Here is a 25,708-nt window from a genome sequence, read left to right on the forward strand (position 1 = left end):
AGGTTTTAAATACATGTTTTTGAGCCTGAATCAAAGTTAAATGATGATAATTATAAAGACAGTTAATTAGAATCTGTAGACAGATCAGTTCCATCACACACACACACACACACACACACACACACACACACACACACACACACACACACACACACTCTTTACATACTCTTCTATCTTGATGACAATTAGACTGACGACCTTTCACTCGGACACTTTAACCTTTTGCACACTCACGACACGACGACACCTGCGTGTGTTTGTGTATTTTAATTGTGCCGATACAATCTGACAGATAACACACACACACACACACACACACACACACACACACACACACACACACACACACACACCTCACAGACAGATGATGCTGTGTGAGTGGTGTCACCAGAAATTCCCTCGTTATCTTGTTAATGCAGGAAAAGGAAATAAAGGTCTTCATGGCAACACACACACACAGTCTGTCAGGGATGTGTGTGTGTGCGTGTGTGTGCAGCTCCACCCTGAGGCCACAGGTGGAGCTGCAGCTGATCTTAATGTCTCGGATGACAGTCACAGATGAACAGATGCATGCTGGGAGCTGGTGTCCTTTAACTTCCTGCTTCAGACTCCACAGCTGATGACGTGTGAGGCGTCCTACTACAGTATTAAGTAATCCATCACAAGTACAAATACAAATTTACTCCACTACGAAGTAGCCGAAGTAGAACATCTGTAACATTAATTAATTCAATAAGCAAAATAATCAACAAAAGAACAAGACAACAAATACATGTAAATAAATGCTTAATCTATTTTTACTTTTTTTTAAACTTTTAACTCAGATACTTGAATACTCTTACTCGAGTACTCTTCATAAGGAAGACTTTAACTTTTATCAGAGAAATATTTGAACACCATATATTATGTTTACACCCACTGATACTCCTCATCAGTGTAACTAAGTACTTTTACTCAATCATTCCAGCTGTGTTTGTTCGTCGTCTGTAGGTTTAAATCTTAATCTGTAAAGTAACTATAAGAGTATAAAGTATGAAACTCCCTCTGAGACTCAGTGGTGGAGGATTAAGAGTAACGACTCACAGTAAGTACAATAAATTGAACTTCGGGTACAGTAGTAGGAGCAGTACAAGCCCCGCCCACTTCTGACCGCTGCAGTGACGTCACCGAGCAGCGTTTCCTGGAAACGGGGGTCGGAGTTTTTAGAAACAGGAAGCAGCTGCCGGTCACATCTGTCTCCATCAGACATCATGCTTTTGTTGTGTTAACAAGGCAGCAACTGGTGTAATGAGGCGCAGAGGAGTAACGACAGGTAAACACACCTGCAGAGAGATCAATATGTCGTCTAAAGTAGTCAGATTACCACAGTAGCCAGCAAAAAATACTCAGTTGTACAGAAGTATCACAGATTACATGTTATTAAAGTATTTCTCATGATACGGACGGTCTCACTGATGTACTTTAACTCAAGTACTTTAACTCAAACACTGTCATTTTATCTAGTTTATCTATTTTATTATCTATTTTTAACACTATTTCCCCTGCTACTACTGCTTATCCATGATGGAATGTAACTAAGTACATTTTTTCCAGTACAACTTTCAGCTCTTTACATTGCTGTTAATTTATACTTCCACTCCACTTTATTCACTAGTTACTTTACAGATTACAAGCTGCATCAGAGCCAAAGTAGAGTATTTGGAAAAAAACAGATTGTGATATTAAGACTACATCCATGTAAATACATATATATAACTGATACTCCACTTGTATAACTTCTGGGTACTTATATCAACACTGGAAAAAGGACATTATTAAGTACAGATACCTCAAAATTAGAAGTACGGTACTTGAGTAAATGTAGAGTGTGTTACTTTTACTTCTGGAACATTCATCTGTAAGAATTAAGATTGATTAATAAGATTAATTGCCTTCGACAAAAAAGTAACACGTTACTCTTAAAGAGTGAAGAGTAAAGTATTTCTCTGTGTTGTGTTCAATCAACTGAGAACACAGTAACATGTATGTTAAACTCTCTGTGTCTCATGAGGTCGGATGGCTTGGTTATAGGTTAAAGCTCGTCCTCTGTGGGGGTTCAGACAGGACGGAGATGAGACTGTTTCAAAACGGAAGCCACATAAATTTCCGTTTTAGCAAGAGAGCGACGGAGTGAGAAGAGAAGAGAAGAGAAGAGAAGAGAAGAGAAGAGAAGAGAAGAGAAGAGAAGCAGCTGTGAGGTTGAAATGTCAGTTTGGTTTGGAGTTTAACATCAGAGGGAGATCTTTGTAGATTTAATTTACTGTAACCAGGAGTGAAGCTGCAGTCGACTGTCAGAAGTCGCCCATGACAGGAACAATCCGCTGGTTTATTCAGTAACAACGGTGGGTTAGTGTTCAGGTTGAGGAAGTATTTGGTTGTGCCCGAGCAGCTCTGACGGTGTTCGATGAATATGTACAAGTCAGACTTCAAATGAACTTTGCTGCTGCATACAATCACATTGGTTGAATTCAATGTGAAATATTGCGGTAAAAGAGTATGTGGTGTCTACCACGAGTGGCGGCTACAATGTTTTACCTCCAGGCATCAGGAGTGAAGCTGAACCCTCGAGTAGGAAGTAAGATGCTGTATGATTATTACAAAACAGAAAAAGATGGAAACCATGAACAAGTGTTGCTAACATTAGCTAATTAGCAGTATACAAAGTAGAGCACAGGCTGATGAGAATGTAATGAGTTTTTAAGGTATTTGGACATTTTACATTTTGACCTGATGGTGGCGCTAGGTGGATTGTCACAGTCATTGGTTCATCCTGAGGGAAGCCTGAATATCTGACCAACATTTCCCTTCAGTTTTGCAGTTGGAAAGGTTGATTGAGATACTGTTGGACTATCGACGAGCACAGTGTTTGAAGCACACTGAGACCTTTAGTGTAGACGTCAAGCAAAGATATGGATATGAGAATAATAACTATGTAACTCTAGCAATCTAGAGTTTCAAGAAAAGTCTTTCTGCTACTTTAAGAATTATACTGATTATCTGAGGTCTTAACAAAATACATTGCTGCACTAACACTCAATCACAAATTTTCCATTAAATCTGCAGGCTTTCCTGTGGTTGACTTCATGAGACTCAGTGTCAAGTCTTGGCCTTGACTCTGAAATCCAACCCGTCCCATCTGAGAGAGCTGGACCTCCGTAACAACGAGCCGCTGGACTCAGGAGGGAAGCTGCTGTCTGCTGCACTGGAGAGTCCATACATTAGACTGGAGACTCTCAGGTCAGTGGTCAAGTTTTTATCATTGTGGACAAAGGTGACAGATCATGTAGTCGTTTCTTGTAATAATTTCTTGTTGTGCTCATTGTTACAGGGTGAAATAACGCTTGAATGCAGTTTTTTTTTTCAAGATGTCAGTATCAAGCTCTCAGTCCTTTACTCTGTCAACTCGTCCATATATCCACTTACAGATTCTTTAAAAAAAGACTTAAGAATTTATTTGACAAAACAAAAACAAATATTGATTTGAAACATTTTCTGTCCTTGAACATTCTGAAAAATGTTGAATAAGAGGTGATAGTAGTGATGATACATCTGTTGAACTTCAGACTGATATATCTCAACATCTGAGTCAGGCATTCATGGTCCCCTCAGGATGGATCCCCCATGGCTTCTCCTATGACTTTTCCTCTAGCGCCACCATGAGGTCTTTATTTTATTAGGCTCTTGAGTGAAATGTCTCAACAGGTATTAAATGGATGCTATTTAATAACGGCTAGCATCCAAACATGGTAAACCTTAAACTTGCTTCACATCAGCATTAGCTTTTAGCACAAAGCACTGCTGTGTTCAAGTACAGCATCAGAGTTGTCCATAGTCTTAAAATCAAAGACATATCAGCATTAGCTAGTTAGCTCAGTTAGCAGTGAATCTAGTGGAGTTGGACTGGAGCTGGCTGGTTAGCATGCAAACTTCAGTATCTATGTCTGCAACATAGAACATAGAAGTCATTATAATTTAGTCATTGTTGAAAATGCTGACGATATTTTAAGTCAGGTTTTGTTTTTCCCAGAACAGAACCAGAATGTTACGGTACTACTTCTGTATTTAGAGTTCAGTGTGAAGAATGACATCAGCAGGAAACGAACAGGAAACAGGAAATGCACCTTTGTTTTTACATCTTTGAATGAAATGTTGCAGGATTAATTCCAAAAACAAACACGGAACAAACACAGACATGGAATCTATCATGTGTGACGAGCAGATAAAAGAATAAATCCTGTTTTTATTTTCCTTCCGAGGATTTTGTCTTTGATATCCTGTATCTTGTTCTGAGACACTTCACGGCTCGTGTGAATTACTCACTTCCTGTGTGGTGAAGGACTTCCTGCCCGAGAACAAACTGTTTTCAGATGAAACCTGAGCTCTCAGTCAGTCAGTCAGTCAGCAGAGGGTTAACGCGTCAGCCCCTCTTCCTGCCATCAAACCTGTTTCTACTCGCCTCACAAACATTTCACACATTCCTCCCTAAAAGAAGCTTCAGCTCGTCCCTCCGTCAGTCGAACCGCCTCGTCATGTTTGCCTCCAGATTTCTCTGCAGGTTCAGTTTCTGCTGCTCTCGACCTGCAAGACTCCGAATCTACACGGTGAGTTTAACATGTATGAGAGTTTAACAAGTTTCAGACGTCTGGAGCTCATTAAATGTATAAAGGAGACGTGTGGAGAGCTGCGAGAGACAACACAGGAGCTGCTTCCATCTCAGTTTACATCCACGTCGGTTTAAAAACTGATTCTTCAAGATGTTTGCTTGAATTGTTTCAGAACTTTAAACCAGAACATGAATAATAACCAACATCTTTACAAAACTACTGCTGACTGTGTGATGATGCAACTTCTTCTTAGTACTTTACACAACAGCCACTGACAACATGTCAGTTTATATGGAGGACTGAAACTGCCAGAATAAAAAAGAACTAACTCAGTAAAACTCAATGAACAAATGACATTACTTAATTTTCTTCTGTATATATAGCTGTGTTTATCACCACTGAACCCTAACCCACATTATTAATTTTAAAAAAGTGTTTATTTTACATATTCATTGACAGATTATTTTCCATTTTGCAAGATAATACATGAATAAATGAATAGAAATTAGCTAGAATTCAAAATTATTAATTCATCTTATCGTTCATGTCATTTATTTTGTTTTACAAAGGAAAAAAAATAATACAGAAAAGAAATTATCTATGAACTGATTGATCGTCTGCATGTTAATTTTAAGTTTTAATGCTTTTTATGCATTAAATGTCTAATAATTTATGTATCGAGACATTTATTTATTTAAGTTGGGTTGTTTTGAGCCGTTTTAGTCCTCCATAGTTCTGTTACGACCGGTACTACTGCAAGTGTGAATGTGTGTGTGTGTGTGTGTGTGATCTGTTATGACATGTAGCTGCACAACACTCTCTCTCTCTCTGTATCTCGACCACACCTCTTCACCACAGATGATTCATGTGAGCGTCTGTCAGCTCTGTGGTTTCAGGTTCAGGCGTTAAAACTAAACTTTCACTAACACAATAAACACAATGATAATTTACTTTTTTCTCTCAGTCAGGTTCAGTCTGGTCCACCTGTGTCGTGTCCAGTTACAGCAGTCGACCTCCATCTAAAGGTGAACTGTTTGATCAATAGCACCAGACTCCATTAAAAAATGTGGTAATTTTAAGAGTTGTTGAGTTAAAACAAACTTTATAACGTAGGGAAACTGTGTCTCTGACAGATTCTGACTCATTGTGTCCTTGTTGTAAATTCAGCATTAAATGTTTCAGCTGAAGTTGTTTGTCTCCTTGTAAAAAGTGTCAGTTTGTGGCAGCATGTCTGTACCAGCCTGTCTGCTTCTGTGTCTAAAGTGCTAAAGTCTTACCTGCCAACACTGATCAGCTGTTTGAACACACTGTTTACACTGATTTCACCATTTACACTCCATTTATGAAAGAAGAAACATGTTATTGATCTAAACATGTCACATGTTACAAAGACACTAAACAGGAACAATATAGGCGACTTCTTTGTCCCCGTGGAGAAAGTCCCCAGACTCCATTTAAAAAACACTCAATTTAGTGAGTTGTTGAGTTGGAGACACTTTATAAACTCTGTGAAACTCTGTCTCTGACTCATTCTGCATTATTTGGACCTTCTTGTTAATTCAGCAAATGTTCTACATGAACTTCTTTCTGTCTTCAAACAAAGTACAAGACAAATCAACAAATTAGGTTTGAAAACCGACAGTTTTCTGTCAAATGCGTCACCATGAAACCATTATATTCCACAGGAGAAGTGGTTTACAGAGACATCTTACATGTTGTTCTCCCTTTCTCTCAGATGTGTCTATTCGTTACAGCTTCGGTCGCCCGGTCATCTCGGTGCGCCTCCCTTCAGGTCAGCAGTGTCGCTTCACTCTGACGCCCATGTTGACCACAGTGGGCGACCTCCTGAGTGACATCACAGCCAAAGACCCCGGGGTGCACACCGCCACCCTGCTCAACGAAGGTAACACAGAAGGACACAACACAAACCAGAAGTGGAATATCAAACTTATTTTAAACTGAACTTTGTCTTCGATCTCAGATGGACAGAGAATCTCTTCATGCACCTTCATGGAAACTGTCTTAAATAAAGACTTCCAGCTGGTCATCAATGACGTCACACACAACGTTGTTTCTCTGGGACAAGGTGCAGCAACCAGCCAGATCTTTATAGACTTTATATTTATATTCAGCGTGTTTGACGTTGAACTAAATCTAAAGGAACGTTCCGTCACTCACATGTTTTTCTGCGTCCGTCAGGCTCGTCTCACGAACACGTGTTGGGTCTGGATGACATGAAGTACGTGGTCCACCTTCTGCACTCGGCGCTGACTCTTCCTCAGCAGCAGCACCTCAAACACACCGAGCTGATGATGAGACAGGAGCAGCTGCGACAGCAGCTGGAGCCCCTGGAGACGGTACGACACGTCTCTGACTGGTTGTCTGTCTGTGATTGGCTGCTTGTCTGCGGTTGGTTCCTACAAATTTATACAGACATCAACTGGATACTTGAAACCTCTTTTTCAGATTTGTTATCCTAAACTGTGTCAGCAGGAAACATGACGAGTCCTCCAGAGATGTTTCTAACCTGCTCATGAAGCTAAAGTTAGCATGATTAGCTGTAAAGATACAGCTGATAGAAGCTGTTAGCTGCAGCCTGGTCGTTATTTTAGCAACAACAACAAACTCACATATGAATTTTTTTTTTTTTGTGCAGGTGAGAATCAAGATGGCGATGGATGCAGACAAAAGGGCGTCAGTCCTGGGGTGGGTGGGGCTCGCCTACCTGTCTCTGCAGGGAGGCTTCCTGGGTTACCTCACCTGGTAATGAACACACATAAACCTGAAACACACAGCTCGCTGCACTCAGGTGTCTTCTGGTCTAAGTGTGTCGATGTGTTGGCAGGTATGTGTTTGCCTGGGACGTCATGGAGCCGGTCACCTTCTTCATCTCCTGCACCTCCAGCATGATCTTCTTCGCCTACTACATCCTCACCAAACAGGTGTGTGTTCACCGTCCCTGTGAGGAAACGGTCTGTACAGAGTCTTGTGTTGTTCTCACTCGTGATGTGGAGAGTTACGTAAAGTCCTTACAGTGATTAAAACAAGGATTTATGTGTGTGTAGGATTTAATCCTTCCGGACGCGAGGGATCGTCAGTTTCTTCATTTTTTCCACAAGAAAGCGTCGCAACAGAAATTCAACGTTCAGAAATACAACGAGCTCAAAGACGAGCTGGCACAGGTGAGAACAGAAACACCTCAGTTAAAGTTTAGAGAACATTCAGTGTCACCGCTACATTCATTAAATCAGGTGGTTTTGTGTTTTCACAGGTGGACGACGAGCTCCAGAGGTTGAGGAGCATCATTCAGCTGCCGGTGGATCAGAGAACCACCTGAGATCTGCATTCATCACTTTTTGTGACACTAAATGTAATTTTTTGCACAGTTTTTATTGTTTTTTAAAAAAAAAATGTTTTTGGCCTCTTTAACGGCTGTCTGTCTTTAAAAAAGAAATAAAAAACCTTTCCAAGTGACCAACTGACTGTACAATTTAAAGAGACAAATACAATGAATTCAGTGTTAAGATAACACGTTTCTGTAGTGGAACTGAAGTTCCTGCTGTAGCACTACAACAGAGTTCACTGTCGCACCGTGTGTCGCTCAGGTGGGCTGAAGTCTCCTGATGCTTATATGTTGTGTTTTGATTGGTAAAGTGTGAAGTTGACCTTTAAATGTCTTTAAGGACATTTTTACATGACCAGTAGCCGTTGACAACATTAAAACTCAGTGATGGCTTCACATGCTTGTGAATTATCTTGTAGTGTCTTATCTTCTCTCGTCAAATAAAAATAATGTTGATAATTAAATACTGAAACTGACCCTCAGCTGAAGAGACACCAGATAACGGGACTGGTGTCACAGAAAACATGCTTTATTGAATTTGTATCAGACACAATGTGATATTTTAATAAAACATTTCAGCTCTTAAAAACTCAAAGTCCATGTTCGGCTCATCAGGAGTTGAACTTGGTGACAGCGGGCCAACCGGTGTGAAGTCTGATCCACTCAAAGTAATGAGCCACCTGAGAGAGAGAACAGATCAGAGTTTAATCAGTGACTATAAATGAATATATAAAATATATAAATAGATCGTAGAGTATATCTGACCTGTGTATAAACTCCAGGGAACCCCGGCTGACCACACTTCTCTCCCCAGCTCACGATGCCCCACAAGTAAGAAACCCCGAGTTCATCCTCGCAGACCAGAGGACCTCCACTGTCCCCCTGACAGGAGTCCACCTTACCTTCCAGGTCACCTGCACACACACACACATCAGTATATACTGTACTTGTAGCTCATGAACCACATACAGCACACACCCACCTGCACACAGCATGCCGTCGTTGAATCGATGTCCGTAGAAGTTCCCACAGTCGTCGATGAGGGAAACTTTGGCCCACAGCAGCACCCGAGATCCTTTTCCCTCTGAGGACGCAGTCGTCAATATGTTTACATCATTGATGTGATCAGTGATGGAATGTGATGAATTATTACTTCAGTACGAATTTTAAATACTGGACTTGAAATCAACTTCACAACAATTTTAACGTGAAATATTGTGCGTTTTTTTTGTTCATCTTATTTATTTCTCTCATCAGATTAACCAAAACATGTTCTGAAAGCTGAAGTTTTGATCAGTTAGTCCAATAACTGGTCAATATATATGTTACACATGTGTAAATATTCGTATAATTTAACTTTTGCTTTTCTTCAGCTCCAAATGACAAAAATATCACTTATAAAAACATGAAAAAACTGCCACTGACACATGAACAGACTTTGTGGTGAACGAACTTACCTGCGGTTCTTCCCCATCCAGAGATGCTGCAGGTGTGGTTGGGTCTGAAGAGCTCGGTGGACCAGGGAACACAGACGGCTCTGACGGCCGGGTTGTCCTCCAAACACTTGTCACTGAAGGGAAGCTTCTCCAGCTGCACCAGAGCGATGTCGTTCTCATAACTGCTGGCGTTGTACCTGCAGCACAGTTGACAGTCTGTCTGACGCTCATGTGAAATGATGGAGGTTTATCACTCAGACACATAAATGGATGGCTATGTACTTTGGGTGGATCTGGATGTTTTTAACAGGAACGATGTCAGTCGTCCCCTGAGCGCTGGACTTCTTCCACAAAGAAAACTTCACCATGAATGCAGACGGGTTGGGCCTGTAAAGAGACACGAGCGACAGAACATTGTCACTCACCATCACCACCAAGCTTTCACTGACAGCTCATCTGACCAGCGACAACCAAAGACTGATTCACAGTGTGCACTTTGAAATGGTTTTAAAAGGTCTAATGAGGGAATTTATGTAGCTCTTGTAGGCTGTTTGTCCACCTCAGCACTTGTTTTTGACTGACAGAGAAATAAAGAACTATAATGTGTTTCATCATTACCTACCTGACGCAGTGAGCTGCAGTGAGAACCCAGCACCCTCCGATATAAGCTCCTCCACAGTCGATCTTCCTGTTGTCCTCCAGAGCGATTTGCCACTGGATCTGAGTCTGGAAACAGGAATGGTGTGTTCAGGGGAATCACAGAAACCAGAGCTCTCCCAACATCTTCTGTCCTTTGACAGCTGAACTGTATTTGCTGAGTGATATAAGACATGATGATGATAATAGTAGTAACAACACAACTGACTGGTTTTGATGGGATTCCCCCGACCACTCTCTTGATTCGGCTGCTCCGTCCTCGCTCATCCGCTACCTCATCGTCCATGATGTCCATATTTGGGATCCCACACTCTAACCTGGACTCCAGATGCTCTCTGGTTTTGGCCGTTTCTACACACACATGCACAGAGTTTTTGATGAGATTTATGTGGCCGAGCGATGAGACCTGACACAGAACATCAAACTGGTTATGACACAGTGAATTTATTACTGATGCCTCTGTATGATCCACATCGCTAACAAGACAAGAAGATTGGATATTTCTATTTACTTACAGGTCAGAATCTAAATGAACTGCACTGGATAAGTCGTAAAGCATTATCTCCTCCCATCATGCTGACGGAAAGTCAGTGTTTCAAGTTTCAAGTCATAGTCTTAAAGGCCACACAACATTCTGGAGCTTCACAGTAAAACAGAGTTGCAGGGGAAATTATATTTAGCTAAGCAGCCACAGTGAAGATTTCAGTTTGACAAAGGTCATAAATAATGTCTTTTCAAATCAATTTGGGATCTTGAGTTGGCTGCACGGGGCCTTTTTTGTGTTTGTTGGTTCTTTATATGTCGTTTTTCAATCAAGTCTCCAGCTGCTTCAGTTTTTGAGCAACTGTGTTTTGCTGTGAAGCTCCAGAAATGTTTTGTGGACTACGACACTTCACCTGTCTTTATATCAGATTTATTAAATGGAAACAGGAAAGTGACAAACACAAACTGTCCTGCCAATTTGGAAGAATTGTTCTGTCCAGCCGCTGTAGCATCAAGTTTTCTCATCGCTGGAACTAAAGGAAAGTGGTCCAGAGTGTCCACATGTTTCTTACCATACCACTTCTGATCATACTTTGCTTTAGGTGAGGCCACATACCATTTTTTGGGGAGATGAAGTCTGAAATAATAAAAGAACAAAACAATGTCATTATTGGTAACAACAATAACATGGCCCAAAAATGGTTGTGGTCCAGATATGGCCAGTCCACATACCACATAGAATAAAGCAGAGCTGGCCTAAATTTGGGCCACAGTTCATTTCTATTCTGGTGGGCTGGATCGGGCTCAGCATCTGGGAATTTACTTTTAGAGGTTGAACCCATTAACAGACATACCTGAGTTTCTGAGTTGTCGGGGCACCTGCTCTCGCACTGTGGACAATGGAAATATAGCAAACTTAGAATTTAGTCACTTTTACTATCAGCCTTTCTGTCTGTCTTTGAAGACACAACTGCACGGATTTGGGCTTTAAATGACATCACAAACGTAAGATGGCAGAGTTTGTATCTGGGATTTTCTGGGGAAAGAGACTGAATTTGTACAGAGCACAGATATCCTTGTAAAAGTTATCGTTAAACTGAGTGGAAGTTAAATGCTGTTGGGGTAAACTGGTTTCAAAGCATCGGTCTAACTTACCTTTGGCCAAAGCTTGTTTTGGTGATTCATCCTCTCCGTCCAGACAGTCCATCTGTTTGTCACCGAGTGCATCTTTAGGCACACACACACCAGTCTTGCAGAGGAAAGCTCCTTTCCTGCATGCTGATGAACAAATTTACATAGTGAAACACGGGACTCACTAAAGTATGAAATCTGTTTATGCGTGCGTGTTTGGTTTACCTTTGCAGCACATCTCGTCACTGCGGTCGCCACAATCATCGACTCCATCACAAGTCTGCTCCAGAGACACACACTTGCTGTTTACACATCTGAAGCCACACGTTGTGTCTGCAAAAACAGAAAAATAAATGTCACAATACTGGGGAAGAGTGGAGCAAAATACAGAAGTTCTCAAGATGTACCCGTTCATAGCGGAGGAGTTAGTGCACTCAGGTAGCCAGCTGAGCTTGGCCAATCACAGATATGTTGGCAGATGTAGCTATGTACTGTGGTTGTGGCTTCGGCTGCTTCTAACTTTCAGAAGTCTAGCAACCAGGCACCATGAACTGAGCCCTCTGTTTGGACAAGGTCAAGTGAACCTGGACTGGAATTGTGCTTGATGGCTGTACTGTTGGATGTGTTCTTAAGAGCACTAACAGTCGAGGTCGACGGCAGGGCATCAGCGTATGTTGGACCATCGGTGAGCGTCCTTGCACAGGTCGACTCTCCTTGGTGACTTTTTGCACAATTGAATTTGTTGCAGCAGCAGTCAGCCTTTGTTGCCATTACTTCTTTGATGATGATTTGGACCCAGAGACAGAAGGTAGAAGGAGGGGCGAGGCTGGACTATATTTAGAGACTGCTAGCAGTGAAAAGAGAACTCGACTGTTACAAATGATTATGTTGATGTCCATTGTTCAAGACAGTCTTTATAGGCGGGACTACAATGATGGACAAAATTTATCACAAAAGATGTTGAACTTTGCTGGATTTGTTATGTCTTTCAATGAAATAGCTCTTTAAGAGAAGGGTTATTCCAACCTGGTACGCATGCTGTTCAGGTGTATAGGACGTTATATTAGTGGTACTGAGAGTCACCTTGCTGTTTGTGGTAGCCATTGTTCCCTTCTGTGAATCTAATGACCAAAGTTAAAGTCATTACTAGAAAAGAACAGAGCAGAATCACTTCATACTAACCACTTGGTGCCTTATAACAGGTTGCTGTAGCGAGGCTCTTAGTGCCAATCTCGATCTTGTTGTAGATTACACACTCAGCAAGAGAAGTCTCATAGCCTTGGCAACGGACGTTAACACATCTGCGTGGGAACTTTGTGGCTGTCAGGTTGTTGTAACCAATGTGATGAGCATCCATTGCACCACTGTAGGGAAACACACATACACACATACACACACATCACATTAAAGGAGTACTGTACAAATCTGACAAAATGCACTCGGCTTGAGGAAGGCAAACTTAACCTGTTTGAGCTACTGACAACTAGCAGTTGAAGTATATGCATATTTATCCTACAAGATTTGGCCACATTAGTTGCAGATGCTAGTACACCATGTTTTAAACATGCATTAGGTCAATATATCTTCTCTCACAGTAGAGTCCCATTTTCCTTGCAGGCCACGTTAGCAGCCGCCATGTTCCAAGTCTTCCCACACACCAGTAACTCCTCCCCACCATTGGGGCTTCTAGCATCAGGAACAAAGACCTTCACCACTTTTGTTTCTTGGTCTATTGAAGTACTAAACTTTGGTTGACTACCTGTAATGAGAGAGGGATTAAAGGTAACATTAACTACATGAGGGAATAACACAGTGACAAAACAAAGAACTGAATGAGTCAGAGGGAGCGAACCTCCACAATTTACCCCAAAGTGGGACATGACAGGTTTCCTGGTCCGACATGAGACAGCCATCACCTAGAAAATAGATTTGGACAAATTTAATGCTTTAAGATTAAAAATCAGAAGGTCCTACATTTTTCTGATGCAGCTCAGAAAACTTTAAATCTACAACATATTCCTAATTCCTGTTTCTGTAACTGGTTCCAACTCAAGATGCACTATTAATACCAAACCTCATTCTCGTGTTACCTGGCAGAAGGAGCGGTAGTTTCTATTGTCCCGCCCACAAACTGGGACCCCATTCTCAATAACAGGACACAGGTAGGGTGTCTTACAGGAGCATTGTCCTCCAATGCAACGCTCCCATGGAGGACAAAACACCAGATCACATGATTCACGAGTAAACCTGATGAATGTGAAAAGACAGATCACACTAAGAACTCACACAGATCATTAAGATGAGCAAAGAAAATACATTAACTAGAGACTGTAAGACTTAGACGTCTTCTTTAGGTCAGTTGATTAAGATGGAAACTGCTCAACATTTAACCTTTTGCAGCATTTTCTCCATGATAAGTTCTTTATGCTTAGCTTGATTACTGAGTTCCTTAAATGACAAAGTAAACAGAGGGGTTGATGTAGTTTTATCCACCACCTAGTGGTTTAAAGTCAGTAGTTTGTCATAACCCCCTAAAAACAACTATTCTTAAATAAACGTCCTTTGATTAGCATGTCAGAAGTTAACTATGAGTTTCTATGTAAACTGAGAAAAATAAAGTTGCCATAATAGATACTAGTGGTTACAGTAGCATCTTCACTATCTTAGTTTTCAGACTGTAGTGAACAGAAACCTGTTTCATTGTTTATGTCAAACGAGGCTGTTTAATCGTTGGTTACCAAAAGACCAGTGGCAATAGTAAGAATGGACGGGAAAATACAAAAGGGAAATACAAAGGCCAGCCGATCGATGCACACTTACTTCTTGTCCCAACACTCCTGTGGACCCAAAAACATGTCTGCCTCATTTGTTCCAGTGGTTGTGGGAGCAGAGCTGTTGACCACGGTGGTGGTGGGCTGGGTTGTTGTTTCCTGATTAAAAATGAATAGATGAGGAAAGAAAAGAAGATGTTTCATCTCATCATCTATACCTCTGGCTGCCTCCTGTTAAAGTTCCAAGTATAATAGAAACAATCATTTTTTCCCACTGACTGTGTCACGTAAGTTTAAATGTGTTACCTGGGTGGAGGGTTTGGATGTGGACTCTTTATCCTGTGGATCTGGAAATGATTTGTCGGTATTATCTGGCTGCTGAAGGAGTGATTCAAATGTAATAAAGTTATTAAAAGATAGAATGGGACAAAACAGAAATGTAGTCGAGCACATAATCTTTAACTGTGGCCGTCTTACATTAGAGTTCTATGCAGATAATACACAAGGTTATATTTGTTTTTCTTATTAATTTCAGCAGTTGTTGTTCTAATTCTAACAGAACATGCACATTATGCACTGCTATGGATGTGTCCTGTTAAAGTTTTACACAGATTATACTTAACTTTATATCTTTAGCTATTCACTGATTGTATCATGTACACTTGAGTGCATCACGTTGGTTTGAATCAGTTACCTGAGGGGTGGAAGGTTTGGCTGTTGGCTTTGTTCCCTGCTTGTCTGTTGATGATCCATCCTGATTACTTGGCCACTGAAGGAGCAATTAAAATGTAATAATGTTACAGATCTATAGAACAGGATGTTCATGGTTGAACATGATTGTGCTCATAATATATAGCAATAGAAGTCTCATGCTCTATGCACATCTTATATCTCCTTTAGTAGTAGTTGCTTATTACTAATTACTACGATACAGTAACAAAATTAAATATCATTTGACACATATAGTGTTATTTAATAAACAACTGTGTCATGTAAGTTTCACTTACCTGTGGGTCGAGGTCGTCAGCTGTCAACTTTTGTTCCACCTGGCTATTAAAATGCTGTACAGTCAATGACAAAGAGTAAGTGTTATCACATTGATGTTATTTTGATTGTGTCTCACATGTTTGAATGAGTGACCATACCAAAGAGTTAAAAAAAAACACCCAAAAACAACAGAACCGAACAGAACATGGTAAAGTTATCAATTGTGTTATGTAAGTTTCAGTTACCTGTGGGTCGAGGTTGTCAGCTGTCAACTTTTGTTCCACCTGGCCATTAAAATGCTGTACAGTCAATGACAAAGAGTAAGTGTTATCACATTGATTTTATTTTGATTGTGTCTCACATGTTTGAATGAGTTACCATACCAAAGAGTTAAAAAACAAAAGAGGACAGAACATCTCCAGTTGACATTCTATGCACATGATACACATCTTCATACCTCCTTTAATAATCATTGTTTGTTAATTTCAGCAGCAGTTTTTTTCATGAATTACTACGATAGAATAACAAAATGAAAGTATTTCTCTACACATTTAATGTCAGTTATCAATTGTGTCGTGTAAGTTTCAGTTACCTGTGGGTTGAAGTTGTGAGTTGTTAACATTTGTTCCACCTGACCATTAAAATAATATACAGTTAATTAAAAAAAGTGTTTATACATTGATTTTATTAGTTGTGTCACACAAATTTGAAATTATAAAGAGTTATAAATCAATAAGAGCAGAACATCTCCAGCTGATGTTCTACGTAGATGATACACATCTTTACATCCATTGTTGTACTTCTTGCTTCCTAAATTCAGCAGTTGTTTTCATAAATGACTTCATGTGAGAATAATAAAATGGACATTTTAATTGAAACATTTCAACTGTGAACATTTTCTCTTCAAAATAAGAGCACCCAAGTGGAGTTTAGAACTGGGTTCTTAGCGGGGGGCTTTTAATTTGAAAGTAGCAACGTTAGTAGCTTGCTGCTACAACAACAAGTGGACAGAAGACAGCTACAGAGACTGAATAGACGCTGCATCTCCTGGATCTCTGCAGCTGTCCAGTTGTTCATTTTAATGTTCGAGGATGAAGTGATGGAGTGACTGCTGTGATCAGCTGTTTCCTGGTTTTAAAACTCCTCGGCTGTGAGTCGGACAACAGTGCAGGTCATCCACACCTCCACTCAGCTCACGCAGGGCCCGGAGCATCAACGGCTCGGATTTACAGCAATGGAGGTGGAACAAAGTGAACCCTCTGAGGCAGCAAATTGGCGGACCAAAACAGACCCCCAACATACCGCCTTCTGTCTAAACCTGCGGACCGAGCTGCAAAAACTGACGGCCACGTTGGCGGTTTGCTGCCCCGTATAAAACAGCTGATGTCTTGTGTAGTTTCTAACAAAGTGGGGTAAAACCAAATAACCAGGGGGAATTACAGTCATTTTAGGACTTTCTTAATTATATCAGTGACTGAATGGTTCTTAACTTTCTCAAGCTAAATGAAGCAACTTGGCAAGTTGGATGAGTAAGCCTACATTAAATTATCTGCCAAACTATACAGTTTTTGTTCTGATCTAATTCTTTTTATAAAGAAAATCAAGACAGTGGTTAGATCCAGTTCCCTCAAACTGCAGGCAATATCCATCAAATCTTTTTTTGTCCAGTGATTGAATGTTCTGGAAACAAATGTAAATGTGCTTTGACTTCTTGATGCCTAGACTGTTATTTCATGCAAGTTTGTATTTGTCCTTTTTTCTGCACCTTGTTGCTGCTGTTTGAGATTTCACTGAAATGACCTCCCTCCTGTGTTGGCCCCAGTGTTTGTGTACATATCTGACCTTTAAATCCTTCAGCTCTCGTCTGTATCTCTGAGGTCCTCTCACTTTAAACTGTTGGTTGTTCAAACTGAATACTGAGTTCAAACAATACAAGGAGCTTGTCTGTGTCATTTTGTGAAGGTTGCAGTGAGACGCACTGGATGCAGGAGGCCGAGTTTACAGATCCACAAAGTCAATGAGACGTCCAAAAGCACGGTAGTTTTAATATATTATGAGGGATACTCAAGCTTAAGATTCAATATATTTATCATTATATAACACAGGGCTATGTGATGAAATGATGGTTATATCCTCTTTGCTACTCATAGAAACAAAATTCTGTAAATGGATAATTTAAAGTAATTGATCAAAGCAGAGCTAAAGTGAGTCGGAATTTCTCTTAGTCCACCCAGTTCTACTCCCCAGCATTTGGATCTAAATAACTCACATTAAAAATTGTACTGTTAGTATTTTGGTCAACTTATATTTGAGACAGGAGATGAACCGGAGAAATTACTGATAACGAGGGTCCGACATAGAGAGACTCCCACGAAAATAGAGCATGTTGGCAGGTATAGAACACCATAATGCCAAGTATACCCCATCATAGTTAGAGGAGTAATATCTCAATAACATACTATACTTTGGAAGACAAAACGCTTAACAAATTTAACAGCAGAGATAAAATTGAACATTTCTACATATGACCTTTGTCCTGCAGAACAGAAGCACATGGATGTCCTGCTCAATACAAGAGATAAAACACAGAAAAAGAAAGTGAGAGACTGAAGATAAAAAGAGTTAACTCACCGTTTCAGAGTGAACAAAGAGAAGAAACAGCAGGAAAAGAGAAACTCCTGCTGATCTCATCCTGACAAATGAAAACAGTTTGGTTTCCTCAACACTTCTTTTTCTATTGTGCACTAAAAAGTCGTTGCCAGAAGACAATAATAAAATAACTTTTAAACAGCTGCAGCCAGAGAGACAGTTACTCTGACTGATGCTGACTGACGGTCTGATATCTGTCCACTGATGACGACATCGATCAATCATTAGCTCGTCCTGTCAGTGTGGACGCTCACACACACACACACACACACACACACACACACTGCAGATCATCACACACTGTGGTCACTGATGGGGGGTGTGTTTAGGTACATGTGGGAAAACCCAGATTCCAGTAACCACACAAACACAAACATCTGGGCCGGACGACGGCGCAGTGCTGAAGGTCTAAAGGTCTGAAGGTTTGAACCCGATCGGGGGAGTTCGTTGCCTTTCAGAAACATGATTGTGAGCCGCAGTTTTTCACTTTTGTTCGAATATAAAATCAGTCATGGCAGAAATGTATTCAGCTTCGAGGTTCAATTTATTTATCATTTTAAAACACAGGTCCTTTTACAAAATATGAACACAGTGACTAACATAACAAGTCAATACTTCTGCTGGGAAATCAGCTGTGCATGCTGGGACAGGCGACCCTGGACAGAATAAACAGATGGATGGAAGAACAAATAAGCTAATGTCCAACACTGTATCAATAAAAGAGTATTACAAAATCACTGTGTACGTATCTGTGAGTGGAGAAGACTTCTCAGCTTTAGTACATGACACACAAACACAAACACACAATGCAAAGCTACTCGCTACACACCTGATCAATACGATCAATAGACTTGAGCTGCTGACTGTGTTTGTCCACATTGTCTGATGACATTGTTAGTTTGTTCTGACTGTTCTATGAACAACTAGATCAAGTGTCAGCTCAGTAACAAGGACGGGTCCAACAGTACTTGATTGGTTACATTTACTTTCTAATACAAATATATGACTCAGTGAAAATAAAGACATTTAGAACGACAGTTTCAGCTGTTTGTAGACGAGGTTGAATATTAGTTTAATCCTGATGTGGTTGATTGACTGTGAGTCTCATCAGGAGTTAAACTTCGTCACAGCCGACCAGCCAGTGTGATGTCGGATCCACTCAAAGAAGTGAGCGACCTGGAAGAGAAACAGACATAAAAACAGTTTTATTATCGAGGTTTACTTTCATCCTTTATGATTCACTACACACTAAAATATAAAGAAGTCACAATTCATCCTGGGGGGACATGAATTTGTGATCCATCTGATATTTGTTGAGATGTTCAGCTTGAAACCAAAAACGTCCCTGTCAGTGGAGAAGATCACCGAATTGATTAGGATTCATCCTCTGGGGAACGTGAATGTCTATTGACCGACTAAAATCACCATCCCGAGCTGATAAGATCCTCCTACATGGTAGCAAATCCCAACAGTAACGATGCTATGAGTCATTTTGGTGCTAAATTGACATTTAGTCTGAGGATGAAGCTCAAGGAAAGCTCATGGATTTCCAAGAGTAAAAGGGTGCATCATCTGCAAAGTAAATATTGTAGCAATCTCCGCGTTACATTGCTTTACTCTCTAGATTTCTGCCTTAGTAGATCTCGGTCTCTACAGTGGATACTTTAAATCAGAAGTAAATAATCATACAAGCCTCGGAATGAACAAGTGATCCGATGGTAAATGTTTCACCTGCGTATAAACTCCAGGAGCTCCTGGCACAGCACACCTTCTTCCCCAGCTCACGATGCCCCACAGGTAAGAAACACCGAGTTCGTCCTTACAAACCAGAGGACCTCCGCTGTCCCCCTGACAGGAGTCCACGTTACCTTCCAGATCACCTGCACACATAATAAACACACCTCAGATGGGCTCTTTACACAAACACAAACACAAGGATATCAAGATGTGAGCATGCCTACCTGCACAGATCATGCCGGGTTTAAAGGTGTCTTTATAAAATCTCTGACAGTCTGCAATGAGCGACACGTTGACCCACTGGAGGTACTGAGGTAGCCTGCCAGCTACAGAGAGGTTGGTCATCAGTATCAGGATATCACACCAGTAAATAATGAGTGCAGCAAACTCTCACATGGTCGATACAACTGACAGGTGGTGAAGAAACAAGCAGAAGACAAGAAGAGCAGAAGACATGCATTTTGAAGGAACAGTTTCTCCTCCAGGTGATTTAAAAAGATATCTGTGGTTCTGCAACCTTTCAGAGTGTCACGCTTTGTTGGCGCTGAGTAGCCGAGCCATGCATCTGTTCACTGAGCTGTTTGAGCGAGTTACAAGCATGAAGACAACCAAGAAACTCGACATGTTGATGATGGTGTATCAGCAGACATGCTGCCGAACCAGTTGGGTCCTTTTGTGACTTCCAAACATGCAACTCAGCCTCCTCTGTCGTCCTGACAAGAACTACAAGAATCCTGTGTGACTGTGGTTCTGCCCCAAGGCTAATTCTGTTCTCATTATAAATCGCGTTTTGTCTTCTGCCGAGCCTTTCTTTCTCTTGAGGTAAGACCATGGGCCGAGAAAAGAGATAGTAATGGACCAGAGAAGGAGTTCAGCGACACACACAACTAATCCTGAAGTAGACCACAAGTTCTCATGTGACCAGATACATCATGTTCAAGTGGCCTAATTACCACTACATTAGCGGTTGTACCTCCGCTGCGTCCCCATCCAGAGATGCTGCAGGTGTGGTTGGGATGGAAGAGTCTGGAGGTCCAGGGAACGCAGATCGGGCTGATGGCAGGATTGTCCTGTAGACATTGCTCTGAGTAAGGAAGTTTCATCAGCTGCACCAAGGCGATGTCATTCTCACCGTTACTGTTGTCGAACCTTTATTTGGGCGAGAAGGTGATTGAGACTTTGTAGACGATGCTTTGTTCTGGTGTTATTTCATTGGTTACATGGTTACAGGTTGAGATTACTGCTCTCAAAGACCTGTGGTGTGCATACCGAGGGTGGATGTGGACGTCCTGAACAAGAGCAATATCTGTTGAGGCCTGAACTCGGCTCCTTTTCCAGAGAGAAAACTTCACTCTCAACCCAGCAAGGTTCGGCCTGCAGGAGACAGACTATGACAATCAGGCTTTCGTAAATTAAACTAGCTTGTTATTAAAATGGAGAAATAATCACCTTTGGCTGGCTTGACCAGAAACTCCGTCTGCCCTGGAGGAGAAGACAAGAGATGTATGAGACACAAGACATGTTAAAGGAAATGACTTTTACTGATGATCAGCAAACTGTAGACTTTTGGACTCTCTGCAGCTTCCGACGATCAGAGTCAGGCACTCAAGCTGTCTCGTCAACCCTCTGGTACATTGCTTGCGGTTCTGATGCAGCAGTAACAATTATTTCATTTGTCAAATATGTTCCCAACCAGCAGATTAATTATATGGTCGTCTAAACATAGAAAGTGATGCATATAACTGTGAACCTAAAGACAAATCATCTCACTGGACCCATTAGTTGATAATAAAGACTCTATAACAGTATTAATGATGCTTAACGAGTCCTACCTCATGCAGTGAGCAGCCGTGATTACCCAGCAGCCTCCGATATACGCTCCTCCACAGAGAAACCGTCTGTTCTTCTCTATAGCAACCTGCCACTGGACCTGAGTCTGCACACAGAACAGGATCTCACTGTGAACACAGTGTTCTGGCAGATAACAGCTGTTTTAATGGTTAGCATGTGATTTAATGACGATAACAGAAGAATATCAGACAGACAGACGGACTGACCGGTGCTGTCTGCAGTCCTCCCACCACCCTCTTGACGCGGCCTCCTCCTCTTCCTCGCACTTCCTCGTCCTCATGAATCTCTTCGAATGTTTTAGGAACTCCACAGTTCAGCTTTGACTCCAGCTGCTCTCTGGCAGCCCTCGTTTCTACACAACAACATCATTTAAAATACAATAAGTCAGACAGAAGCAACAATTGTCACCAGCGTAGTTCAGTTACCAACAAACAGCTTCTAATCACAAACATGACAAAACCGTTTTTCAGCTTTTTCAGGTCTGAATCATCTTCATAATCATTTTCTTACAACCTGCTCACAACTGATGTATAATAAGTATGTTAACATGTAATAAATGATTTATATTACATACATTATACTGTGTTACACAACATTTATCAGTTATGTTTTTTAGAATTTTTTGAAATCTTGTTGTATCATCTTATGTTAATGTTGTTTTTACCAACTTGAATTTATGACCCATATTATTGTGTTGTTTATGTTTTGATTTTCTTTCCTTCTATAAAGCACTTAATGTGTGAAAGGTGCTCAATAAATATGTTTACTGGTTTACTGTCATTAAAAAATAATTTAAGCAACGCACCAGTTTTAGGAGAAATGTGCTCTGAAAGAAAAACAAACACAAGAAATAAAATCATCAACACAAAAACATCATTGAGGGGACATTATTAAAGCCTGAACAATGTTACCATAGCAACAAGAAGTGTTGGTTACCTGTGATGGTGAGAACAGGAAGTGACGTCTCCGGTTCTGTCAGGAAGATAAAAACACAGTTACGTTTCTTTGTATCCAATTGTGACGTCACAGTAAAAATCCTGAGCACATTTGAAATATCTTGTGTGTTTGTTGTCAGTACGTCTGTGTGTCTTGGACTCATCCTCTCCATCCAGACAGTCGATCTGTCCGTCAGCGACAGCTTCTTTATGCAAACACACTCCTGTGCTGCAGCGGAAAGCTCCGTTCCTGCACTCTGACAGACACACGAGACGGAGATTCAAACACATCCAGCCAGGATCAGATTAATAGAACTTATGTAGAACGTTTGCTGAATTAACAAGAAGGTCCAAATACTGCAGAATGAGTCAGAGACAGAGTTTCACAGAGTTTATAAAGTGTCTCCAACTCAACAACTCACTTAACTGACACATTTGTTAAGGGAGTCTGGGGACTTTCTCCACGGGGACAAAGAAGTCGCCTATATTGTTCCTGTTTAGTGTCTTTGTAACATGTGACATGTTCAGATCAATAACATGTTTGGAGTGTAAATGGTGAAATCAGTGTAAACAGTGTGTTCAAACAGCTGATCAATGTTGGCAGGTAAGACTTTAGCACTTTAGACACAGAAGCAGACAGGCTGGTACAGACATGCTGCCACAAACTGACACTTTTTACAAGGAGACAAACAACTTCAGCTGAAAGATTTAATGCTGAATTTACAACAAGGACACAATGAGTCAGAATCTGTCAGAGACACAGTTTCACTACGTTATGAAGTTTGTTTTAACTCAAAAACTCTTAAAATCACTACATTTGTTAATGGAGTCTGGTGATGTTGTGTCTCTGTCTTACTCTTGCAGCACATCTCGTCACTGCGGTCGCCGCAGTCGTCGACGCCGTCACACGTCTGACTGAGAGACACACACTTCCTGTTGACACACCTGAACTCACACCGCTCATCTGAAACACACACACACACACACACACACACACACACACACACACACACACACATCAGTACTGATGTCTGCCTTGTATCAAACTGAACTAAGTGGACTTCGGTCACCGACCTGGCGGCTGTATGCAGGTTGCCGTAGCGACGTCCCTGTGGTCGACGCCCCTCTTGTCATAGATCACACACTCTGCAAGGGAGTTCTCGTAACCTTGGCAACGGATGCTCACACATCTGCTGGGCAGCTGCTGGTCGCTGTGGACGCTCTTCAGGAGGACGGAGGACGTGGATCCTGTGGACGCTGCACCGCTGGACAACAACAATCACAGCTTTAAAGACACATCTAGAGTTTCAAACAGTCACATGACATCGTTCAGGTGTGTCCTCTCACAGGTGGTGTCCCTCCGCCCTGCAGGCCACGTTAGCAGCCGCCATGTCCCACAGCTCCTGACACACCAGAACCTCCTCCACACCTCCTCCAGAGCTCCCGGTGCCGGGCAGGACGAGCCGGACCACTCCAGTACCTTCATCTATGGAGCCTCTGAACTTCGGCTGATCGGCTGAAACGAGAGATGAAGATGTGACGAGACGCCGTGATGACATCATCACATACATTCGGTGTCTTTGAGAACGAACCTGTGCAGGTATCACCGAAGTGAGACATGGAGGGTTTGTTGGTCCGACAGGAGAGAGCCATCGCCTGCAACACAGAACATTTAATGAAGACATTTCTTCTGTGTCCTCATGTACAGAGGCTGTGTCCTCATGATGTTACCTGGCAGTAGGAGTTGAGCTTCCTGCCGTTGTGTCCACAGACGGGGGTCCCACCTGAGGGGCATCTGTAAGGAGGTTTACAGGTGCAGTGTCCGTCCACACAGTGCTGCCACGGAGGACAAAACACCAGGGCACATGAATGACGGGTAAAACTGAAGGATGAGACAGACAAAGAGAGGACGAGGGGAGAAGATACACAAAACAAGGAGTCAATAAAAACCAACGAGACAAAAATAACTAATGAAAAAAAAAGCCACAAACAAGTCCGGCCAATCACAGAGCAGAGAACTCACTTCCTGTCAAGACACTCGGCGGGTCCCAGAAACTCGTCAGCCTGTTGGAGAATAAACAAGCAAACAAACAAATCCCTCAAAGACGAGCAACAATCCCATTTAATAACTAAATGTTAGTTTTCACAAAAATAATCTAGTCTCGCATCAACAACCATCATTAATAAACAGTCATCGTTAAACAATACCATGTTTTATAAACCATTTATTAACCAATTGTGATTAAAGGTGTTTATAATACTTTGTAAATATATAATAAACACTGCGTAGTTCATATAAAAATATTATAAAGTAACAACTGAAGTTTATGAACCTTTACAGCTGCTTATCAAATGGTTTGTAAAACATTTTGTTGTTAACAATAAATAGCTATACATTAAAGCTGAAAGACAAATTCTAAGTGTTGATGTAGTCGTGTGTTGTTATATTTATGTTAGATAAAATCACAACTTTTCTTAAATTGATTTGGTTTAACAACATCAATTAAAAACATTAAAATAGTTTCCCAGATACAGAAAGTTGAGCGTTGGAAGAAATTTAACTCACCGTGACAGATGGAGAGACGAGACTGAACAACAGGAGAAGAGAAACTCCAGCAGACGTCATCCTGACAAACTCAAACACCAAAACTCCACTTTTTACAAAAAAATGTTTTACTGCAAAAAGAAAAATAACTTTATTCTCGTCTGAGACAGAAAACAAACTTTTGTCCTGAAGCACCAACAGTTAATCTGCTTATAAAGGAGAAACCGGTCTGATGACTCATATATCCACTAGTGATGTCATCGATCAATCATTAGCTCGTCCTGTCCATGTTGAACGATCCATCCACACACACACACACACACACACACACACACACACACACACACAGTATCTTATTTAACCTCAAATACACTTGAATCAATTAGCAACAATTGCTAACACGTATCTGAACATGTTGGATCAAAGCTAACCTTGATTAATTATCAACAATAATATAAAATATGTACATTTGTGTTGAAAATGTTAAATCATTGAGAAACTAAACAACTGACAACATCATGGAATTCATGAATTTCACAC

The 25,708-nt window shown here is 41.1% G+C and overlaps 2 protein-coding genes across 2 annotated transcripts; one reads left to right on the forward strand and one right to left on the reverse strand.

The window, feature by feature from the left end:
• The first annotated feature begins 3,293 nt into the window (after positions 1-3,293).
• On the forward strand, positions 3,294-9,597 carry LOC119026783 (calcium uniporter protein, mitochondrial-like). The gene is made up of 11 exons (XM_037111312.1): positions 3,294-4,640; positions 5,608-5,668; positions 6,379-6,546; positions 6,625-6,729; positions 6,843-7,000; positions 7,300-7,406; positions 7,489-7,585; positions 7,709-7,825; positions 7,915-8,013; positions 8,801-8,895; positions 9,465-9,597. The coding sequence occupies exons 1-9, from the start codon at positions 4,407-4,409 to the stop codon at positions 7,978-7,980; spliced, it is 1,113 nt and encodes a 370-aa protein (XP_036967207.1). The 5' UTR covers positions 3,294-4,406; the 3' UTR covers positions 7,981-8,013; positions 8,801-8,895; positions 9,465-9,597.
• cfi (complement factor I) lies at positions 8,471-25,376 on the reverse strand. Its single transcript, XM_037113140.1, has 40 exons — positions 25,190-25,376; positions 24,647-24,687; positions 24,355-24,505; positions 24,216-24,279; positions 23,971-24,139; positions 23,698-23,888; positions 23,480-23,587; positions 22,767-22,880; positions 22,625-22,660; positions 22,494-22,514; positions 21,895-22,040; positions 21,670-21,773; positions 21,287-21,319; positions 21,107-21,211; positions 20,811-20,986; positions 20,062-20,163; positions 19,832-19,980; positions 19,217-19,276; positions 18,083-18,334; positions 16,044-16,082; positions 15,697-15,750; positions 15,472-15,525; positions 15,159-15,233; positions 14,771-14,842; positions 14,514-14,623; positions 13,784-13,940; positions 13,546-13,609; positions 13,287-13,452; positions 12,876-13,057; positions 11,919-12,026; positions 11,718-11,840; positions 11,417-11,452; positions 11,179-11,199; positions 10,288-10,430; positions 10,045-10,148; positions 9,705-9,809; positions 9,444-9,619; positions 8,969-9,070; positions 8,752-8,900; positions 8,471-8,666 (listed from the first exon to the last, which is right to left on the reverse strand). Exons 1-40 carry the CDS (start codon positions 25,247-25,249, stop codon positions 8,598-8,600), a joined length of 4,191 nt encoding a protein of 1,396 aa, XP_036969035.1. The 5' UTR covers positions 25,250-25,376; the 3' UTR covers positions 8,471-8,597.
• Between the last annotated feature and the right edge of the window lie 332 nt (positions 25,377-25,708).

This window comes from Acanthopagrus latus, chromosome 10, assembly GCF_904848185.1.
Source record: "Acanthopagrus latus isolate v.2019 chromosome 10, fAcaLat1.1, whole genome shotgun sequence".
In the NCBI taxonomy this organism is placed as follows: domain Eukaryota; kingdom Metazoa; phylum Chordata; class Actinopteri; order Spariformes; family Sparidae; genus Acanthopagrus; species Acanthopagrus latus.